General features: G+C 41.2%; 2 protein-coding genes across 7 annotated transcripts in view; one reads left to right on the top strand and one right to left on the bottom strand.

Moving 5' to 3' along the window:
- Positions 1–78: 78 nt before the first annotated feature.
- Positions 79–19,822, top strand: Nup358 (nucleoporin 358). Its single transcript, XM_022834251.2, has 15 exons — positions 79–345; positions 2,586–2,767; positions 3,070–3,253; positions 3,488–3,679; positions 3,862–5,097; positions 5,450–5,665; positions 5,943–6,246; positions 8,147–8,313; positions 8,790–9,428; positions 9,708–12,720; positions 13,693–13,848; positions 14,236–14,573; positions 14,739–14,961; positions 17,515–17,826; positions 18,236–19,822. Exons 1-15 carry the CDS (start codon positions 277–279, stop codon positions 18,430–18,432), a joined length of 7,428 nt encoding a protein of 2,475 aa, XP_022689986.1. The 5' UTR covers positions 79–276; the 3' UTR covers positions 18,433–19,822.
- Positions 19,823–20,515: 693 nt separating this feature from the next.
- Positions 20,516–23,484, bottom strand: part of fbp (fructose-1,6-bisphosphatase) — an 18,165-nt gene continuing 15,196 nt past the window's right edge. For all 6 annotated transcript variants that reach the window (XM_022834258.2, XM_022834259.2, XM_022834256.2 and 3 more), the window contains 6 exons: positions 22,859–23,034; positions 22,496–22,588; positions 22,053–22,263; positions 21,595–21,729; positions 21,147–21,250; positions 20,516–20,839 (listed from right to left, as the gene is read on the bottom strand). In XM_022834258.2, coding sequence (XP_022689993.1) covers positions 20,705–20,839; positions 21,147–21,250; positions 21,595–21,729; positions 22,053–22,263; positions 22,496–22,588; positions 22,859–23,034 — 854 coding nt within the window. In that variant the 3' untranslated portion in view covers positions 20,516–20,704. The remainder of the gene's footprint in view (positions 20,840–21,146; positions 21,251–21,594; positions 21,730–22,052; positions 22,264–22,495; positions 22,589–22,858; positions 23,035–23,484) is intronic.

Below are 23,484 nucleotides of genomic sequence, written 5' to 3'. Positions count from 1 at the left end.
CCGTTGGCGAAAGAAGTCACTGTTAGGCGTATGTACTATGTAGATGTAAATCGACCCAGCTCTGTTCTCTATTGGACCTCACTGCTGAATGCGGCGCTAGCCGCAGCACTAAATCACCGTCGCTATTCAACGAGAGGGATAGTGGGGCACTGTGATTCCGTGTTTCTTTTGTTCTCGTATCGTTTTGCCGCTAACTCAACAAGAAATTAACGCGCTGCAAAATTGTTCGACAGTAGTGGTGCTTCATCGGTAGCAGTGGGACATCGAACCCGCAGCATGACTCGGCGGCGATCCGAGATGGACGCCCAGGTGAAGAGGGCATTGTCCAACCTCAGCGAAAATGAGGTAAGTAGCTTTTTAGTGTCGGTGATGCCGATTAATTACACAGCAGAACGTTGAAAGGCATAAAATAACGCACGGCAAAGTGTAGATATTGTTTAATTTGACTGATCGATGGCGGACAGTCGATGGTGCGGTCGCGATACCCGTTTTAAAATGCTGACGGCCCCCTGCCATTAGAAAAACGTAAGGGAAAAAGCCGGTATCTGTAAGCTTGCCGGGGCCGCGTCTGGTAAGGATAGCTATGTAGTGGTAAGCGCTCGCTGTCATGCGCTGATCGAACAAAGAAAAGGGTTATTCTCATCCATTATAGAACGCCGGCTCTCTGTATTTTCATAAATGTTGTTAGTTTAATGCACCATTTACAGCTGAAGGTATACTTGAATCATGCAATAAGCCGTAGGTATAGATGGTAGAATCGTAGAGACTTATTTTCGTATATGCGAGGATGTCTCTAGAAACATACGACAGTAAGGATAAAATCACTTCCGCTGAACAAAACAATTGGGTAAATGTTTAATGCAAAAAAGCTAGCTAGAAACATGTGCCGGGCACCAACCACAACTTACACATGTTTGTTGCCGCCTAGGATCATACATATTTATCGATTAAAAAGAAAATTGATTGAAAAATAGGAATTGACGGTGAACTGAAGCACCCCATTTTATATGATTTACAATACGATAAATAATGATATTTTTAAATACGCGTTTAAGTTACCTTGCTCAATATACTCGTTATATACGTTAATATACTCGTTAACTAACGAGTATATGTTAGCCGTGTGTGGAAGTTTTTTCATTGCACAAAATGGGTATTAAAGCACACTGAGATAGTGGTGAGTGGATGGCGAATGCATGTTAATTTCGGCTGCTTGGGTCGTTCATTTGTTGCGATTGACAACTGCGAGTAATAAAAGCTCGAAGCTACATTCCTGTATTCCATTTTGCTGGTGACTTATTGGCCTTGATTATGTATACATGTTCTGTAATCCTTAAAAATTTAATTCACAAAATCATAATATTTAAATAAGAGTTATTCTATTCGGCATTAGAAGTTTTGGTACTTTTTTTTTTAGGCAAATGTGGTTCTTAATATGGCAGCTGGCCTAAAATCAAATAATTTATGGTGTTTTATTGGATGAAATGATTACTGATAATGATAATTAAAAATGGATAGTTTACTTTAAAAATGTATGCAAAAATACTAAATAAACATGAATATTTTGCCTAAATATGAATATAACAAGTCAAAAAAGTGAAATTCGGAATTGGGTTCAGAGTTGTCTGTCAGTCGTGTATTATAGTATAGGTACAGTCGCTTTGGCGAAATTTATCGATATTGGACGGTGACTTTGCAAGATGCAAAGGCGTCATCTAATTTCTTTAAATAACATGAGTATGATATTACTTGATAAGCTCATCTTGCTGTGACATTAGTTCAATAATTTGCTCTTTATGTTGCTCGCTTGCTGTCAAATTAAAGGACGTTAATGGCGATACTCCACATTCAACAAGTTTGAGTTATGGCCGAACGAACTTTATGGTCGTTTTTTATGATTTTAACTAGCATCATCTATAAAAGATCCAGCGTGCGTAGAACTATTATACTGTCCAAATCATTTGAGATTTTTTTGTTACAACAATAGCCTGCTATGACTGGTATGGCAAACGATGATCGCATGAGCCGGTTAAGATTTGCTACTGTAATTGGCGAAGCCAACAAAGCCTTTTGTATGAAAACTATCGACTTTCTAGCTTATTCCCATATGCATATTATATAGTATATCTATTTTCCTTTGGACAAGGACCGTTGTGGAATGACTTGACGGAAGACTCATTTACATAATGCAATGGTAAAAAGGTAGCATAAGCATATTTGGGCTTTGGTCCCCAATCAGTCTGTCAGCATCACCTGAGTGATCAAAGATCGCCAATAATACCGTACCGTTGTACTGTCTCGCGCGAAGTTTATTAACTTCACGCTTATTGTTGTATGAGTTGACAGCTATTGAATAAGTAGAATAATGTGAATTAGTGGAATTCTATATATAAGATAGATTGAGTACAAATTTGGAGTAATTATAAAAAAGAACCTAATATCTGATCTAATGCAGGCAACATCTTTCTCGCACTGGCTGTTTACACTCCATGTTTTACACGTTATTGTTCATCAATAACGATTGTAATCAATTCAATTACCCATCGCATCTGTTAACGTCTTTGATTATATTGTTCGACTTCCAGAAAGTGTTACGATACCTACGTGTTGCACAACAGTACATTGCGATCCAGGAGCTTGGAGAAGCAGAGAGGTACCTCCTTCTCTATCTTCAGACGAAGCCAGAAAGTCACGAAGCACACAAGGTGCTGGGAGATCTGTACCTCAAACAAAATAAATACTACAACGCTTATGAGGAACACAAAACGTTAGTATCTCACCAGGAGTTGATCGAGGATATATTCGTAAGCTTGTGGGGTGTCCTGTGCATCATAACTGACAATTCAACGGAAGTCTAAAAAACTACTAAATTTAAGTTGGTTTTTACAGTACAATAAACTATTGGCTATCTTCGGCCTTCCTTATTTTCCAGTTTTACAAGATGTTTTGTCTGGTACTTATAATAAAAAGCGATCCAGATAGCATTTCACAATTTTTCAGACGTGCCAAGCTGTGACTGAGCGTTAAATTGGTACGTATTTTTGTGTCGCTCCGCTTTGACTTCGCCAGTGCATACGGGGCTCAGGCCAGTCCTGAGATTCTTGCAGCCATCTGTGCTTCGGCGGCGAAAATTTCACTTGATGTACAAATTCGCCGCGATTGGCTCAAGCGCGCTGAAAAGGTAAACCTGCCAGCCTCTGATATGCTACCCCTCAAAGAAGCTATCCTACGTCAGGAGAACCCAAATTCACAGGTAGGTAGGCGCCATAACGCACACTACTAGTAGGCAATGCTCACTTTAAATACCAAACTGTGCTTTTAATGTCCTAGATATTGCGTGTGGAATCAAACGAAATCAAGCGCAATTAAATAATATTCAGTTATTGTGGCCTTCCATAGAGACAAAATACAACTCATCCAAACTATTTTCCTGTCTTTTTTCTATAAACTGAAATTTTTACAACTATTTGCAACTTGTGCCTGACAGGACATGGAGGATGTGCTTAAGGAGCAGGCCACCTTATATCCTCAAGATGCTGAATCACAGGCGAAGCTGGTCGGCTTTTACTCAGAAACCCGTCGCTACGAGGATTGTGTTCAGGTCATTTTGCGAGTGGAGGGCACGCAGGAGATGCGCACAAGCCCACGGTGGTACAAGGAATGCCTATCGGCTTTCTCCGTATGTTCTGCCTTATAGTGTTGATAGTCAGCTTTCAACACCATTGTGAATTACCATTATGCAACATTACTTATTTACTTATGAATGCATGTAGTATTTGAAGTATATAAAGTGAATCATTCTGTTTAAGATACGACGCCTACATACGCAATGCTAACAATGAAATCACTGATTTTTTACAGACAATTCGGGAACTGAAAGCACTACCCCTTGATGCACCACTGGTTATGTTGCATCTGCAGATCGCCTCGCGCCTTACACTAAGCCTTATGACCGACTCGCAATTGTTATCGGGAAGTCACTATGACGACCAGAAGTCATCACCGTCCGCCAACAATAACTCCGTGACTGATAAACATCTTCGAACCGAAGACTTCCATAGACAACTGCAAGAATTTGACACACTGCTCCACGACGCGTTAAATATCAATTCATGGTACCGTGAAGGTCTATGGGGTTTCGTGCTTGAACATTTCACGGGTCAGTTGTTATTCATTTTTGCGATGGCGATGCTGCGTCGTGTAAGCAATGAAGATGAAGCCCGCGACGAAAGCTTTAGAAAACGTGCTCAGTCACTCATGTTTGCTGCTCTCGAAAAGCGTCCCACTAAGGTTGAAGCCGAAATATGGTTTATTAAGGCCGACGAAGCTAATCGCAAGTTATTGCAGGAACTGTATCTAGACGGCTGCTACCGAACGGCTGTTTGTTATCATTGTTTAAGTACAGAGGCATCAATGTCATTAGGTGATGAGTTCGTTTCGAGGGTCAAACTGGCGGCGGCAGGCAACAAGGCTATTGAGATGATTACTTCGCGTATGTTTCCCGGCCAAGCAATCAAGACGGTGTACAACCAAGCTGTCATTAGTCGCACGTGTCAACGACTTCCAGAACGGTCGCAAATAGTACCGTATGAAGCTAACGCCTGCGTCCGAATGGCCGGTAGCCTTGAGCACCTTGCTTGGTTCCTAGTGAGTGGCGCTGATATTCCAACGGAGCGAATCTTCCGTACACTTCCGCCAGTGCCTGACCTTGAACACGGCGGTTACAATCCAGCTCAATCTGATATCGACGCTTTTCTTTCCGCAGTTCATGCTGCCGTTAGGATTTTCGGCGCAAAGATGAATATGACTAAGCCGACGGCGCCACGAGAAGTGATGCAATACTCGTATACGACGCCTAAACAGAGGAAATACTGGAAGGTTCTCTATCAGCGATTTGTGATGAAGACCAACTCCGTAAAGGGATTGGTGCAAGTAAAGAAAACACTGAACGATGGCCTGGAGTTTGTCAGGGGCGGAGATGGGCATGATTCACGCTCGAGGATGCCGATATGGTTTATGGCGCAGATTGCTCGAGATTTGCTGAAGAAGGCGCACAAAAAGAGCGCTTATTTTGCCGTGGCGATCCACTATTATAAAGTGAGCTAGAATGCTGGTGTTGTGTTGGTACGGCGCCATGTTACTTTTTTGTCATTGAGGGACATTCAGTTGATTGAATTGGGGTCTAAGGTAGACTGTCGGTAAAAATTTTCCTGTAGAAATGGTCAAATCGATCTTGCCCAAAATTGCATCGGCGCTCGTATTTGTACAAAATGCTAGAAATAGTATACATGACAAAAGACGGACGTCGACTGAATGCTCGGTTTAAGGGGGTCTTCATTGGGAGCTAGATTTGTGTAGACTTCTTCGTCTAGTTCGTGTTACTTCATGCGTGAACTGAACTGTTGTTTTCCGTAGTTTAATATTCCAAAGTTGATTGATCTTTCCGTAGCGGATTCTTACTCAATTGGACGACCACTCTTCTATTCCACTGGCGGCATTGAACAGTGGGTCCCGAACCAGTTTCTCCTCAATGTTCGAGCTTCCCAAGCAATACACTTTTGATGTTGAAGAAATGGGCAGATTACGGAGTGAGGCTCGAATTGAAATCGGGAAATTCTTGTTTTTCTCTGGCGAACTTGAGAATGCGATCAAGACACTGGCAGAGGTCAGTTAGTTATACGGCTGCCTAATATATTTATTTTAATATAATATTTTAATATCTAATATACCATTTCTTTTCCTTTTATTAACTGTATTTACCGTTTGCTTACGATGTATAGTCATTAATAAAATCGTTGTTCAAGCGCCACTGTTAGTAATTCTCGGGCGACATCGCCGGGATCAATTAATACTCTATATAATGGATTCAACAAACTGGTTAGTTATAAATTGGGGACTGCTAACTCGGGGATCAAAGTTGTAATAATAATAATAATTTTCAGGTTTCACACCCTTATGGCTACCTTTATTATGCACGAGCTGTGCGCAAACTCAGTCGACAGCTTGTTGCAGAGCATGATTTGGAAACGGCTGAAATGCTAAAAGAACGCGCACGTGCTCTGCTGGCTAGGGGTATTCCGATGGCAAAACACGATCCCGAGCTCGTCGAAAAGCTTCGTAGAGAATTAGATGCATACGACATGGACAATAAAGGATATGGAAACGGCACGTTAACGCCGACCAACAATCCAAACGGCACTTCCATCGGTTCGGTTAGCCTCAATTTGAGTACTCTCATTCCAAGAGGTGAGTTTGATGTTGGATGTACAATCATAAAGCACCGTTACACGCGCGTGTCGATTATTATTTCTGGTTAAAGTGGTGAAGTTGGCGCCTAGTAATACCAAGCACTGGGACCGATTTACTATTCGACCAATGTGATGACTAAGGTAAACATTTTTTAAAGTAAAGAATTTTAACTGTTTGCTAAACTTTTCTCGCCAGCTTATAGCGTCTTACTACGCTTCTAGAATGTTGTATATTACTCGTAACTATTGCTATCAAAACTCACACATTTTGAACAGAGGATTGCGGAATAGGAGACCTTTAATTGCTCGTTCGAAAAGAATGCTTAATGCGACTAATATGCCTAAAATACCCACACAGATTACACTATGGCGTATTCCGTGGGGTTTTTGAGCAGTAGTTTTTTTTATGGTAAATCATCATTATCCTTATAATGAGTAGCAAATTATGTTCTTATTAATGTTGATCACTGTTTCTAGACAGTTTGACCTAAAAAAGAAAGCGATTTGCTTGCCTAGTAAAATTAGCTTTTGTTTCTATCCTGGATTAGTGACAATGACTGACGATGCGCGCCTCTGATAGGCATCAGGTCAAGAGTGAATTCAGCAATGTGCACATGTGTGGTCCGAGTTTTCACCTTCGCTCGCTCAATAAATAGTAGCGCGTGGCAGCAGTCGTTTTATCCCAATACCTCATTTCATTCCACAACAGGATAAATAAATTTTGTTGTTTAAAAAACTGTAGCACTAGAGAAGGTTGCCTTTACTCAATTACTTTGGACAACGCCGAGAGCGAAAACCACCTGAATATCGAATGATTAAATTTTTTTCTTCAACAGCGTAGCTTGCGACAATACGTGGTGAATATGCTACAGCTTCGACGCTACTCACTGCAGCATATTCACCCAAACAGATACACAGATTCATTATCGCGCTCCCTTATCACACAAAATGACCATTTACCAGTCCACCAGGTAGCTGAATTTGCTTTCTCCCGTTACGCTGTTTTCATGATCATAGTAGTTCTACTCATTAAGTTGAGGCGTCTCACTGCTATTTACACTGTGGTGACTACCGGCTGTAATCTCGATGATCTACATTCGCAATTTTTCTTCGTACCGTACGGTAAACATCATTTTATTACGCTCATATTCTTACCATTGGTCCATACGGAGACCTTCGACATGCTATTGATTCACGATAGCATTCATTCGTCTAAGGTACGCCAACTAAGGTTACTTGTACGTGTTTACTGATCCGCTTGGTAGCTTCTTCGCCATCCTAATTTTTATATGATTTTATATATGATAAATACGATCTAGTGCCTTTTTTTACGTCCAATATTGCTGCAAAACGAAGCGTATCTACGCCCTCTTTCAAATCTAGGTTGCATTATCTTTGTCCCTATCGTTTAACTGGCGAACAGCTTATACCTGCAGGATTACGGTTGCAACCGTTGGCGGCATTGAAACCACGTAAGCACCAGTCGCTGGCTTAAGTTGGCGTTCTCTCTCGATTAAACTTTTCTGTCTGTGGTGTTTGCTATATTGGCTGAGTGTTTTCGATACGACTAAACCTTAAAGCGGGTAGATCACCTGTGCCTGTGGAAAGTATTCTATAAGCGTCAGTCATAAAGGAAATTCTATTTATTTAAATAAGCTGCAGATTTAGGCTCTTGTTCTGTAGCTCGTAGAAGCTGCTGTTACATAAGCTGTAATTCGTGGGCTGACGAATCGAAACAGTTAAGCCTATGAAGATATTTCAGTAATCACGGCTTAAATGACGAAGCAATTTATGCATTAGACTACGAATAGATATTGTGATTGGTAATAACCCCTTGTACACGTTTCATCGGCTTAAAATGACGTTGAATTGTGCTTCCGCGTATTCTGTGCTTTCAGTGGACGCACCCGTCGCTGTCGAGTTTGACCTAGTTCGTATAGAGTCAATTATCAAGGAACAGTGCGACAAAATCGTAGCAGACTCGGCCCAGAGAAGTGCGAAAATGGCGTTTGAGTTAGCCGAACTTAAGGCAATGCAAGGACAACTCGTTGACAGTGTTGCCAAGGTACGTTATTTTATTTAGTCGATAAACTCGGAACTTTTTCGAGACGAATCCTTGGAGCTTTTGGTGCCGTCACGTTACATGCGTACTCCAAAACAGTGTCCTATTACTCTCATAAATAGACATAGACAAATATTTGCTGGTATTCGCCGATGTGTTTGGCATAGCGTATATACCTCTCTATTTTTGAATTTGTTTCTATTAAATAGAAGTGTCCAATTACAACTTGAAATGCAGTACTTGATTTCAGCCTATTACCGCAGAACTAATTGGCTATTGCTGGATATACGCACTCAGCGGTAGTGCTCGAGAAATTACTAGCTCGCATAACGATCTAGAAAAGAAGATCAGTCGTTGTCTCTGTGATGTCACTATTAACTTCGTCGTGCAGCATGTCGTTCTGGTATCTTTGTTAAGTCGCTAGTAATTCTATTTGGGACATTTTATTTATTCATTATTCTATTCTCTTTCGGTCACAGGTTGCAGCTGGCCAGACCGCCACAGAGAGCCAACTGCAAGTCTTATCGCAGACTGTGTCTGAACTCAAGGTAAAAGTGTCACAGCTTGGACAACAGATTACCCGGTTGGAGGAGATGACCATGCTTCAGCAGGCTAACCAGCAGGACTATCACGAATATCAAGATAATCAACAGTCACAACAGCATTCGCAACAGTCACACGATAGCCAGAGCACAGGCCTTAGCCAAGGTGGAAGCACTAGTAATTATACGAGTGGCGCGCTAGTGATTCCTCCGGGCACCGGTTTGCCCCAATTCAATTTGACGAGCATGCGAGCGCCTCTGCAGGCTCACGCAGGATATACCACTGTGACATCGGGATCGGGGGTTACAGGATATCCATCTAACACCAGTGGCGGTACCAATCAAGGCTTTAAAGCACCAGGCAGTTCACCGACCTCTAGCTCTCAAATGGCGACCGCCTTGCCAATGATTCTATTCGATTCGCCTGGTACAGTCTTCGAAAAACGAACAGGCCAAACTAATTTCATACCGGTTGGTGGTGTTCACCAAATCACTGTATTTGACACTAATTTCTCGTATGGAACAAGTACGAAGACATTTTTGTACTACGATGCTACAGCAACGTACTTAAAATTTGTAAGTAATATCGCCAGAATGGCGATTAAATTCAGAAGTTATGTTTTTGTTCTTTTTGGCCATTTCTATGATTGGGCTGTGAGTAGCGACCTGCTATTAACCATACTTTGCAGTGTGTAACTGCTTTCGATTAACTGCGTTATTCGAGCCTTGTTTATGGGGCCTGCACTTAGGAATATTCGAAATATTCTGTATGTATACGCCCAATAACACGACCGGCTCCTTCAATTTCGTCACCAGTTTCTTAACCGTGCACGATATTTTCGTATTTCGTTGCAGACGCTCAACTCTGAGATGACGGCGCGTGCATTCGAAGCCAACGGACAGACGAACCTTACCTGGACAGTCGGCGGGACTGAATACTACGCGCGTTTTGCTGATCTGTCATGTCTTCCGGAAACGCTCATGCGCGTCTTCCAGACCTGTGGAGTGATAGTCATAAAGAGCGAGCTGCCATTAACGTCGAACACTTCACAAGATCGTAGTAATAAACTGTATGGGTTGCCTTCGTTGATTGGTGCTGGCAACGCATTGCCCCCTAGCCCTCTGCAAAGTATGGCTGCGCTTGTCAACAAGACTGAAAATCAGAAATCTTCTGCTGCAACAGCAGTAGGATCGTCTCCAAGTGGGAGTTTCTTTACGATGCCAAGCGCTACTTTGACCCCTACGAAGCATGTATTTGGCGCTTTCGGTGCTATCTCCTCTGGCGTGACGACTACACCAACGTCGTCATCTACGTTCTCATTTAGTCTGAGCGGTTCGGCTGCATCGGTCGCGAATGAGACAACTGACACGAAAACGACGCCGACAACTACTAAAGGCGTGACGTTCACTTCCACGACGACCCTGGCTGTTAATTCTGCCAAAGATAAAACTCCTGAGAAAGCACAAACAACGCCGCAAAAACCAGTCGCGTCGAACCCCTTTGCCGGATTCACCTTCGGCGTTCCGAAGACCGATCAGAAAACCCCGACATTTGGTGCATTCAACAGTGTTACAACGTCTCCTGCTAGTGGTGCCAGTGCGGTCTCGAGTTCGTCGTCAAAACCAACGTTTAGCTTCTCGACAACTTCGCCGGTGACTCCGACAACAACTATAAAGCCCACGTTCAGCTTTTACAATACCACTTCATCTGGTGCTTCCGCTTCCTTAGGTGTTCAGTTATCCCCACAGATCCAAGACTCGAAGGATGTGGGCGAACACGTGGACGAATACGAACCGACGGCGCACTTCCAACCAGTCATCGAGCTTCCAGACCTTGTCGAGGTTACTACAGGTGAGGAGAGTGAAGATGTGATATTCTGCGAAAGAGCTAAGCTTTACCGTTTTGCTGGCGATACAAAAGAATGGAAAGAACGCGGTTTGGGTGATCTGAAAATTTTGCGGCATAAGGATACGGGTAAGTACCGCGTAGTCATGCGGCGCGAGCAAGTGTTTAAGCTTTGTGCCAACCACCAAATTGTTGCCGGTCTTAAGTTACAAAAGCGCGCAAAGGACACCGAGTTAATGTGGGCAGCACCGGATTTTGCTGATGGAGAGGTTAAAAATGAGCAGTTCGTGGTTCGTTTCAAGACTGCTGAACAGGCCAGTAGGTTTAGGACAACATTTGAAAACGGTGTAAAAGCTGCGGAATCGAAAAATCTTCAAAAGCCAACAACGAGCAAGGTCCAACAAAAGGAAGGGGCAACTACTAACAACCTCATGGATAAATTCAAACCGAAAGCAGGTTCGTGGGAGTGTACGACATGTTATGTCCCTAATTCCGCCTCGGATATGACGTGCGTAGCGTGTAGTAATCCTAAGCCTGGCACGAAGTCACCAGTCAGCTCTGCTACTGTCCAACCCACATTTTCTTTTGGAATTAAAAAACCTGCAACATCTGCACCCGGTGGGACTACAACTAGCTTTAAATTCGGTCTGGCAACGAGTTCCGAGCCGGTATTCGGCATCTCATCATCAAATGCTGAAGAAAACGGAACTTCGCCTACTTCTACTTTTTCGTTAGGCATGCCAGCCTCATCCTCAACTGCCTCAATAACAACTTCCACGACAACCTCGACGACATCTGTTGGATTCTCTTTCGGAGGCGGCGCTTCTACTGGTTTTGTGTTTGGGCAGCCTAGTAATTTCACCAGCACCTCAAGTGCCCTCGCTACGTCACCACCAAAGTTTGGCTTTGGTACACCAAGCGGTACCGATCCTAGCAACAAAATCGTTGGAAATGAGGATGAAAAAAAAGACTCCTTAGGGGGATTTACATTTGGCAGCCCTCAGAAGCACGAGTTTTCGTTTGAGGCTCGCCACGCCTCAGAGGATGAGGAAGAGGTAGCTGAATCAAAGGATGTGTACTTCGCACCGGTGATTGCTCTTCCACCTGTTGTCGAGGTTGTCACCGGAGAGGAAGACCAAGAACTTGTCTATTCGCATCGAGCGAAGCTCTACCGTTTCGTCGGCAAGGAATGGAAAGAGAGGGGAACCGGTGACTTCAAATTACTGAAGGATCCTTTCTCCAAAAAGTTCAGGTTGACCATGAGGCGCGACCAGGTGTTCAAGGTTTGTCTTAACCATTATCTTACCAAGGAAATCAACTTTAAGCGACGTGAAGACCAGAGAAGTATTGAATGGAGTGCAATTGACTTTGCCGAAGGTGAGCCGGAGCCGACGCTGTTCGCGTTACGTGTTAAAACGAAAGAAATCTGTGACGCGCTTTTAGACACGATTGCAATTGCCCAGTCGGAGGCAAGTGCCCTACCAGGAACACCTTTACCCTCCACAGTAAAGACGCTACAAATCTCGTCATCATCGGATACTAAGTCCAAAGAGCAGAAAACACCCGCCAGCTCGTTCTCCTTTAAGCTAGAGGACAACAAAGTATTGGAAAACAAGGAGAGCCCAGTCACCACCAAATCAAGTGAATTCAAGTTTGGACCTAGCAGAAATCTTTTTGGTAGCACTTCGACATCAACCTTTGACAATGAGGTGATTTTCGTAAAAGAAGAAAAGGCATCACCACAAGATGTTGCCCGAGCCCGACAGCTCATGCTGCCTGACAATTTCTTCCTGTACGAGACGCGTTGCCGAAAATGCAAAGGGTGTCGGGGTTGCGACAATGACCCGCCCGAAGAACAAGAATTACCCATACATACTTCTGTGTGTACAAATCCAGCTACGACTGAAACTGATACGATATCATTGCCATCATCACTCGCCCAAAAGGACGCTAGTCCTGCAAGACCCACTCCAGTCTTTGGTGCGCAGTCAACCTTTGGAACCACAGCTGCCGTTGAGTCAGGTGAGTGAAAGCAGCCCAATGACTCACACATAAGGTTATCCATCCTCATACACATTAAATTATCCAAATCTTTTAGCTACCTTACTTTTACTTTAGACCTCACTTTTCACAAGAAGCAGCATAAAATGCTAGATTACCACGGACATAAATTAAAAACTTGACCTTGTCGGATTTCTTTACGGGAATGGTTTTTTAGCTTGTTGTAGGTATATAGTAACTTTGTACGCCATCTAGTGGAAAAGTTCTACATTCCTTGTATCAGATTTAAATGTTACTCTATAATGTTATTGACTCTATCATGTTAATGGTGTGGATTTGGCATATATTTTCTCAATTCAGTTGAGAACGCAGTTGCAACTGAGATGCATAATGGTACGTGGCCTGCCTTGGCCAAAGACGCATGATTTTATTTCGGATATATGTTTCAATAAGGCGGCGCTACCTCCCACTGTCACTGTAGTTACAGATAAACAACTGGTGAATAGGCGTCGTCCAGCGGGACACACGTTTAAGAGCCGCGTTGTCTAAACGATTTGATAGAACTAGCCAAAAAGTTTCGGGAGAATCGGCGTGTGCAGGGTTCAGTCGTCACAACTGGAGAATTGAACGAAATAGACAACGGGACACAGTAGCACATTTATATAGTTGCACCATAAACAGTAAAACAAATACTATTAATTAATAATTGCGGGCTTTGTATTTTGTCATGCAAAAGATCGTGCATGACGATCGCCTGAGTACTACTGTGTTTCGTGATTCTGCATCGCGATTTGCACGTTAACGAAAACAATTATGTCCTAAATTAGTTTGCAATGAATACATCGGGATAGCTAATTTCATGTGTGATCTGTATACCTTGGAAGTGTTGAGGTTTTCACTCGTTGATGTTGCACATCAGTGCTACGATCCGTTGTTTTTTTGAGATATGTGCATGTGACACTAAGCAGCGATTTTTTCCACCGCAATCTGCAGATTCTACTACCCAGAAGCCACCGGGTGGTGAAAACGGTGGTGGCGGATTTGTCTTTGGTTCGTCTACTGGCATGTCGTTCGCTTCACTGGCGCAAGTAAATCAGAACGTCGAGTTTAACTTCGCTACTACCGCAGATGCAGCGGCGCCTTGGACAGGTACAGTGGCAGAGTAATTTCTAATTATTGTAACTACACTGCTTTTGCTTTCATGGAATATCCATTTTCATAACAAAAATTAATTAAAATGTCTTTTAGAATGAGCAGTTTAATCAGAATGTTTTAAAAAAGCAAACTGCTTTTTGCGAGATGACTCTACACGTCTGTATCACAACTACTTGAGTTAACTTTAATGGTTTAGAATTTCCCCAACATCTATGATAGTTACGAAGATGATTCTGATCGCGTGTTCCACGAATTCTTATGCACCCTTGTTGCATTGCATGATTATCATGCGCGAACAGACTGAAGTCTACTCTCTACTCAGTGATTACTTCCGTTCTTCTCAGTGCCTACTTGTGTTCTTCAATTTTTTATCCTGTGCAGACCCCCAAAACCAACGCTCATTCTTCACGGCTTTCACAAAGAAGGCTAATGCTACCGCGGACGGAACAAATACGAGCGAAACCGGCGCAGGAGAAGAGGGCGACACCGGTGAAGAAGTTGAGGCCGCGGTCGATGTCCACTTTGAGCCTGTGATCCCGTTGCCAGAACTGGTCCCCGTGTATACAGGCGAAGAGGATGACGAACTGCTTTACGCGCAAAGGGCCAAACTTTACGTGTACCATCCCGACACATCGGAATGGAAGGAGCGCGCCCTGGGGGAAGCAAAAATCTTGCGATGCAGTGATGGCCGAGCGCGCATCGTTGTTCGTAGAGACATGGTTAGTAAATAATCTGTATATGGTAATATCATGATATATCATATTGTAACACACCGGCAAAAATAGAGGCTCACGTTTCGTAATAGCTAAAGTAGCAACTATTTTTATTGTAAATGTGCTTACTAGAAATAACCTATTGTGTGTTGCTTCGGATCAACTTTACAGGTCCATAAGGTGGCTTGCAATCACTACATTACCAGTAATATGGAGCTGAGGCCGATGGCGACCTCAAATAGCTCGTTGACCTGGTGCGCGATTGATTTCGCCGACGGTGAGCCGACACCAGCAACGTTCGCTATCCGAGTTAAGGGCGCTGATCGTCTCGACGAATTCAGACGGATTTTTACCGAGGAGGTTGAACGGAGCAAGCAGAGGAGCGCTGATGAAGGTGCGCATTGAGATGTGGTTCATGTCCCTCCTGAAATGGGTGCTAGTTTTGGACAACGAAAAAGAAAACCGGTTGAACAAGAGGCACAAATAAATGAACGCATAAATGAGTGAAAGCGACCTAAGGGAACAGACAAGGGCAAAATCCGGATTGTGCTAGATAAAAGAAAAAAAATAGATCCTCTTACAGAGAAATGCTCTCTCTATACCTTTATACAAAATAACGAAACAAAAACAAGCAAACATGCAGGGTAAACTGGTTGACTCAAAAAATGATCGCGTCGACAAATTGGATCCGGTTTTGTCGAACACTTGTTGTATTTCAGCCACCCAAAGCACACGTGGGGATAACTATTTTATAAATCAATGTGCGTACTGATCACAAACACAGCGGGCCGGAAAGAGTAAAGGCCAAATAAGTGAATATTTGTACAATAAACAGGAAAACACAGGCATACACAAACGTCACGTAAAGTGGATACAGGAAAACCGCTGAATAGTGGGCACCCGCTGAGTAAGACTGTAAACATAGGTTGTTTTTTTTTACTGCTGCCCTTTTGCCTGGGGTCGTGGTTCATGGCCAAACAAGTAACTCCTGGCGCATGTTACGGCAATGGGGAAAGAGTTAGTTTTTTAATCACGACATTTTGATAGCTGCCTCATGTAGCCCGTTCACTCTCCTTCTTCGACAATTTTTCCAATGTTTACCGATGCGACGCAGACAAGCGTATAATTTTGTTGGCAGCCAAAATTGACTGTTATGAAGAAGGCTATGCTGTAAAATAAACCTCAGTTATGATTCTTAAAGGGACTGAACTGCTGATAAGTAAAATAATTGTTAGTCCATCCTTAATTACCAAGGCGATAATTCCTAATGTAAAAATTTGTCGGCCATTGTAAAGTTACTATTGTGCTTTTTGTCGTAAACGTGATTTTTTCATCGACTTACTAGCTGTGTGCAAGCGACCCATAACGGTACAGTATTGGGTCTTGGCGGCGGAATCTCTGGCGACCAGGTTATGTTCCTCGTCTTAAAGAGAAATTGTGTATTAGCAGTAAACGAAAAGAATATTGTGCTTTATCTAACAGCTCAACTGCTTCTGTCCACTTCACCTCGGACTGCAACAAGCTTTCTTTGTTTATAACATCGCTCATCCTTGCTTGTTTAAGCATATCATGTGTATGCTATGTGGCGGGACGTATAACAGTCAGGTCGTGTCAAGGGGTAAGGTCGACTTCGGCTAACAGGTTGAAGTTAGTAGTCGACGAAATTGTTAGTAAAGCTTGAAGAAAATCGACCCCTTACTACCCAAAGTACTCCATTTTTTCTGCAAAGCATAATAGCTTTGGGTGTAGTTGTTGCTTTCTCCTTATGTTGTTTCTGTTGGCCGAAAACATTATGATTTCAGCATCTGCGGAGACGAAAAAACCTAAACACAGGTTACAGCAGTATTTACAACAGAAGAAAATTTAGGAGGGAACGACTAAGGCGCGATTAATTTCATTGATTTACTCATCGTATAAGGGCTTTACAGTAAGTTGGATCTTGATGTGCAAATCGCTGCCGATTTCGGAATAATCTTTGTACGAGACAAACTAGCAAGGTCTTTCGGCGCACTTATTTGAGGCGCGTCGAATGTTTGCCGGACGAGGGGAAATGCAAAGGAATATACTGGACGCAGGGAGTGAATGTGTGAATGAATTGAATTGTCAGGCGGACCGATTGATTAAAACCGCTGATCTAGATTTTACATAAATACGGTTGTAAACACATAGATACATATGCATTAGCGGGCACCCCCCGCACACGCGAATAGAAGTAAAAATTGGTCGGAGACGAGTTAATAATAAAAATAAAAACAATAATCATGTAAGTATAGCAACGGGAAACGAATATTATATTGATAATTGGAAACCTGGTGTCTGCTGGAGGATCGTTCCAAGAATGCGTTAATAAATTCGTAGTTGTTTAATTACAGCCTGTATTACGTTTGTACTTATTTTACTGATGACAAAAATGGTTTTCAAAGCAATCGAGTCATAAGGACAAATCTAAATAAAAACAGAGGTTTTAATAGTAGGTCTTAAAAGATAGAAATATATGGATATAGATCACCCACGTGTAATGGCTTTAGTTCTTGGGACGGTCTATGGCGGTTAATATGTCAATGAAACGCACCCATATTAGGTTGCATTCCATATTTATTGTGCTTGACATTGTTCAGAGTTGCAAGAAACATCGTAAGGTTATCGACAGCGTCTCTACTGAGCAGCTTTTTTCCAAATGCCGATAAGCCGCCTGTGTACAACTGACCGTCCCTGCATCCAGTTTTCAGTTATTCAGAGACGAAATCTCCATACGCTCTTCAAATTGCTTCAAAAAAAATCAACTCTTCAAATTCCTTCAAATTTTAAGTCAAACGCTTGATCTGTCAAGAAATTTGCATGTGAGAATTCCAAGTGCAAGGAAGTCCGGTTCTATGTAATGGCCAGCAAAATTACTCTAAACGAATGCTATTTGTGGTTGATATTATTGTGCGTTCGGTTGTTGCAGTGAACTCTGGGGCCCGTGCGTCGGACAAATCACCGAGCGGTGCTGATACTTTGCTCCGAGGTGGTGAAGCAGGTGAGGTGGCTAGCGGAGATGCTGACAGTGATAGCATACTGTATGAGGCAAAAGTACTTCTGTTTGAGGAGATCCCGCTTGGAGCTGCATCTTGGAAACCTGTCACAGACGACAAGTGCATTTTGCGGGTCATCTACGATGACGACATCTTTGCGCAAGTGATTTTGCTCATCGATGAGCCAAGTGGAAATACACTGGCGGAAACGGTGATCGCCGTGCAGACGTCGCTGCGAGAAGATGGTTCGTACTTTTTAAAAGAGCTTATGCATGTGATACGACGATGTACCACCTACTAACTGTATATTATGCGGACGACCACTGAAATCGTCAAGTGATTTTGAACTTGTTGATTTACACGACATAGGGAGAACAATTTTTTTTTAGTACATTTGTCAAACGTAATCACGAGGAACCCGATCATTCTGATAGTAACGCGCCAATGAAGTAGGATCATTGAAGCAAAATACTTTTTTATAAAGTGCCCGTATTTTTTTAAAGTATTCAATTCATTGTGTCATTTGCGTACATTGCAAGGTTATTATTGAAAATAATCGAAGCACGATGCGTTTATCAAATAAGTCCATAATTAAAGAGCTCTATGTATATACAGCTTATTTTTTTATTACTGTACTTCATGTGATTATTGCAGGGGTGCATGGCATCTGGATGGCCCAGGATACTTCTCAAAAACCGCCCGTGAGGCGACGTTTTCGGGCCACTTTCAGCTCGAAAGCTGCACTCTCAGAATTTGCTAGCATATTTGCTGAAGGCAAAGAGAGCGCAGTCGAGTGTGGCGTAGTTGAAACAGATGACCCAATGCCAATTCGATCTGGCAGAATACAGTGAGATGAAGCTAAGGTATCAGTGAGCGAGGGTGTCTGACGCAACATTATAACTATCCATCAAAGTCAACACGAAACAAACGATTCCTGCCGGAATTTGTTGGACACAACCGACAGACAATCATGTAGCCTTCTATGTGAACTAAAATCTGAATAACGTGCGCCGCTTTCAAATGAGGTTTCCTTTACAATTAGTTATATTATCGTTCAGACACGTCTCGAGTATACACTATGTTCAGTGCATACCGATCAGAGAATTCAGTCAAATCATATTGCTGGACAAATAACCTAGGTAGTTTATGAAATCGTATAATAAGGTCTCAGAAGAGGATTCTTTATTGGTTGATTTTTCAACCAATGGTAGTCAATTTGTATCTTAAAAAATAGCTACCTAACTTGTACCATGCATTCACATAAATGTCGATTAAACACAGATCTATGTGTGATAAGTACAATGACAGCTTGACTTGGAATGCACGTAGCAACTTGACAACGCTTACGTGCAGAAAACTGGAAACAAATGTTAATGAAGAGCTGCATGCTCAGATTATTCTTCCATTACTGAATTAATCAATGTTTGCAATTTTTAGAGCAACGAATTTGTCAATGAATATGAAATGCATTTAATAACCTGTACGAGTTTCGTAATTGTTCCTATGAAGTTGTGTGGCAACATATACTTGTTATTATTATTATTATTATTATTATTATAGGGCTTAGTGGCGGTAACTATTACAAGCCTAGAGAGGCAGAAAATTTTGAAAGAACTGCACCTGTTTTAAGACCCGGCGCTGGGTACGCAGTATTATAACTGTTTATTTTTAAGAGAGCGGGTGGCCATGTTGCGTATATCGTGTATATTCCTTGATACCTTTGATCTTTAACAAGGCTATTTCCATAATACGTTCTTATTATAGAGGCTCTTCTCAGCATGAAATGTATGATTCAATAGAACTTTAGAGATTAGAGCGCACGTTAGGGTAAGGATCTATCTTCAAGTAATATATCTAATTCCCTGCTTGTATATTAGATATAATTATTAAATTAGTATTAGTAGATTTGTGATATTAATAATGACTTCCTTCAAGTCACAGAAGATGGGTTTTTCAATCTAAAACACGTAACTTCGTATGCGGCGGCTGTTAGCGACAGACGATGTAGAATAAGATACGCGGACAATAAAATATACATATTTACAGAGAGCCACATGCACGTCTACACAGTTAATGAAAGGAATTAAGATAAGTAAACTTTTCCGATATAGGGATTGAAACATCTCTGGTATTTTACATTCATAACGAATAAAGCAGTGAGTAGTTCATAATGCATGGATTATATAAGTATTTAATATTATTCTATTGCTTGAAATAAATGTTTGTAAATCGCAGCAAGAACGCGTGGATGTTTTCGAATCTAGGTAAAAGGCAGAAATGATGTTGGCATAACAGAGCCCGATTAAACACAGCGAATGTTAGCACAAATGGCATCAATAAATAATAGTTTACTGAGACACAATGTTTTTATTTCTCGTACATCTATACTGCTAATGTTCATTTTTTACTTCGCTTTTCAGTATTATACAAATAGTGTATAATATTTTTTAAAATAATAAAATAAAAAAATATATATAGAATTTTTGAAAAACCTCGATTGAATAACAAAATAACTCAGCGGCCTGAAATGTTTTATTGATTGCGTTGAATTTTCGTTAGCATGTTTCCCTTTGTGAGAAAAATGATGAACTTGCTCATATCAAAACGCTATCTGAAATATATTTTCATATTACCGTTAGACCTAGCGCGCATGTAATATATTGTGTAGTCTTACATAATGCAGGTTATTGGATTGAATTCGATTTTTTTCATGGACAATGTCTGGTGAATTATGCCAGTGTACTTTGCGTTGTTTCGAATCCTTTTGTGCATAATCAAATAGAGCTCGACACACAAATAAACAAAAAAATTGTGTCCTCCAACGTCATGTATGCATAACACGAATAATGAACACTGTCAAAAGGTTGAGCACATCGTTTTAAACCATAGACTTAATTATAATGAAAATATGGCAAAATTTAAAAAAAAGCATCATTTGTTTGGTGCGTATACGTGTTTTATTGGTGAAATAAACGAATGTAAGAAAGCGTTGCATTAATCTATTCTTCATTGTGTACGTCTTATATTGTGCTTCCACATTCTTTTAGACTATAAAACGAAGGTAACTACCACGTTTGTTATAATATTTGTTATAACCACGGTAGGTTTGTTTTAATAAAGCATTTAATTGTTGTTATCCAATTTCTTGTATTTTTCGAGCAGCTCATCGACGTCCTCAGGCGACCCAAGGAAGATCGGCTGGCGACAATGCAAGCTGGTCGGCACAACATCCAAGATTGGAATTTTTCCATTGGAAGCCTGAAATTTGAAGAATGAAACAAATATATTTACGTAAGAATATGATGAGCACTTGAAATATCGTATTTTGAAGGGAAGTTGATATTTTGCGATGGCCACGGGCCAGATTGCGCGCTTCGGATATGCGGTGAATGTTCACAAAGTATAAAGTTTGAAGTCGATTTTACAACAACAAACCTCAGTGAGTAGACAAAGGCAAACAGGTAGGTGCATCGTGTCGCTTTACTAGTCTTTGAAAATTGTTAACTAAAATGAATTTCTACTACAGAAAAAAGGCGATGGGAAATTTTTCCTAAGCATAGGTTACCTTGCCTTCTGCAAGCTCCATAATGAATGCCATTGGGTTACATTCATAGAGCAAGCGCAGTTTGCCATTGGGGGCATCCGCCATCGCTGGGTACATGAAGATACCTAAAATGACGTTGAGATAACCGCAAAAAAACCGCAAAAAAAAAAACGAAAAAAGCATTCGTAGAAAAACCAAAATCAAATGTACTTTTGACAAGAGTTTTATAAATTAAATTTTATAAATTTAGATACATTTTATAAATGACACCAGCGCGGCGATTATTACTGAAAAAACTGGCTGAAGTTCAATCGGAAAAGTTTCTATCCGTAGGGAGATATGCCTGTACTATGAATGTAAAAAAAAGTGAGGGATACATGATGCCAGTAGTCAGTATGCTCTTCAGCACACGTCCCATAAAATTCTATATTAATTTATTGTATCTATAGGTTGATTTCCCTAAAGTTACCTCCGTATTTGAGCGTTCGATGCACATCAGCCACCATCGATCCAATGTATCGAGCTCCATATTCTTTACCTTGTTTTGGGTTTTTTTTCTCTTCAACGTACTCTCGCACTGCCGCATCCCATTTGCTAGCATAACCTATGATGTCAAACATCGATATAAAAAAGCGGCAATTACAATATCATTAATATTAAATACGCTGTGTTGTTACAGTTTGAATGACTTCCTGTATTTACAATTTGTCAGTACACTATGTTAGAAAAATACCTATTTTTAGAGGCCAAGTGTTCCGTTTGTTGTGTACTCTAAATTGAAAAGGTTGAGAATTTAGTTGAAGCAGTTATAGCAGCTTATCATGAAGTGCTTAACAGAACTTATAAGTCTTATTACGATCATTATCGTTGCTCTTTAATTTTGATCACTTACTGTATTATTGCACACAATGTATGTTCACCACTTGCCTTCGTTAATTGAATAAATGTTTCCACGTGGTGGAACCTTCATGCCAGGGTCCGTAAGGATGAATTCTCCAATGGATGGATCCAACATAAAGCCATTGACACCACTTCCTTTAAGGCCAAGAACCACCATAGTGGCTGATCCGTATAGCGCGTAGCCAGCGCACACCAGCTGACGACCCGGTTGCAGAGCGTCTTGTTCCGTATTGTTTTGCTGTTTAAGTAAAAAAAAACCGAAATTTATTCATGTAATTTCGTTTTTTTTTTTTTTTAACTACTATTCAATAGTTACAAGATCAAAATTTTAACTTGCATAATAGAAATATAAAAAATTATTCAAACAAAATTCCAAAAATTCGCTGGCGATCACTTGAATCCTCGATTTGGCTAGCCATAACCTGCCTTTCTAATAGTGTGTTTTTTATAGATAATAACGTCATAAAAACCTTCTTGTAAATAGCGAAAATGGATCCGATTGAGACGAGGCAGTCAATGTTCGATGAGCCGTCTAAAGGGTCGAAACACACCACGTACTTGCCCTGAAATGTATATAAACAACATCTTTTTGTTTGAAAAAAACTTATGTCGTTCAAAGACAGTTTGAGTTGCACTCAGGTTACTGACTCGGCAACTTCGAGCCTATGAAAAAGGTGGGTACGAAAAGTCCACTTTAGACTAAGTAGAACAAACAGAACAGCATCTTTTTTGAAAAAAAAAAACAAAGATATGTGTCTAGTAAAAACACTTTGGCTGGTTTCCATAAGGACGTTCAATCACTACCAATAAGCTAAGAGAATACCAATGTTTACCTGTTTTTCGATTTCAACTTCAATAGGCTTGTCATCCTCTTCCGAAACTAACAAGGAAGTTGTGAAGGAACTCTTGAGCATGTTAACAAACAGATCGTTGGCCAAAACGTCCAGTTTTTTCTGTTCCTCACCCTGAACATTGATGTTACCGGCTATACCATAGAGGTTGGCGATACCTGACCGGATACAGAAGTACTTTAGATAAGAAGCTTCACTATGGTACTACATATATTATCTATTAGGTGCAGTAATATATATATCACAATTCTAACGGCTTGTTAACAAGATGCTATCAGTCTGCGACTGGCGAAAAACGTCAGAAACAACCAATTTTTTTGCTTCCACCCTCGCTAAAGTCATTTCTCCAAAACAATAATACTAGTATAATCTTAAAAGTTAGATGCTTATACTGATATGGATGATCTTCAAAGAGTAAAGGCTCAAACGGATGGCTTAAATGCAGCGTGCAGTGTTCCACGTCAAAAAACGCAAAACAAGTCAGCGTGCAAATCGAATTTGTGTGCTTTTGATTTCATTCACGTACCAATATCGAAGAGCAATGCCAATGATGAGTTTTTTAGTCGACTTTCAGATTATGATTACTTTTATTATACAAAGAGCACTCC

Source organism: Varroa jacobsoni, unplaced genomic scaffold (genome assembly GCF_002532875.2).
Source record: "Varroa jacobsoni isolate VJ856 unplaced genomic scaffold, vjacob_1.0 scaffold_515, whole genome shotgun sequence".
In the NCBI taxonomy this organism is placed as follows: domain Eukaryota; kingdom Metazoa; phylum Arthropoda; class Arachnida; order Mesostigmata; family Varroidae; genus Varroa; species Varroa jacobsoni.
This window is presented reverse-complemented; position numbering and strand designations above follow the sequence as displayed.

What these genes read in the sequence shown, in the direction of transcription:
- Nup358 (XM_022834251.2), top strand. Translation starts at nt 277, where the DNA reads ATGACTCGGCGGCGATCCGAGATGGACGCCCAGGTGAAGAGGGCATTG. An exon ending in AGGAGAACCCAAATTCACAG is followed by an intron (nt 3,254 to 3,487) that starts GTAGGTAGGCGC and finishes TGTGCCTGACAG; the next exon opens with GACATGGAGGATGTGCTTAA. An exon ending in CACAGCTGCCGTTGAGTCAG is followed by an intron (nt 12,721 to 13,692) that starts GTGAGTGAAAGC and finishes CGCAATCTGCAG; the next exon opens with ATTCTACTACCCAGAAGCCA.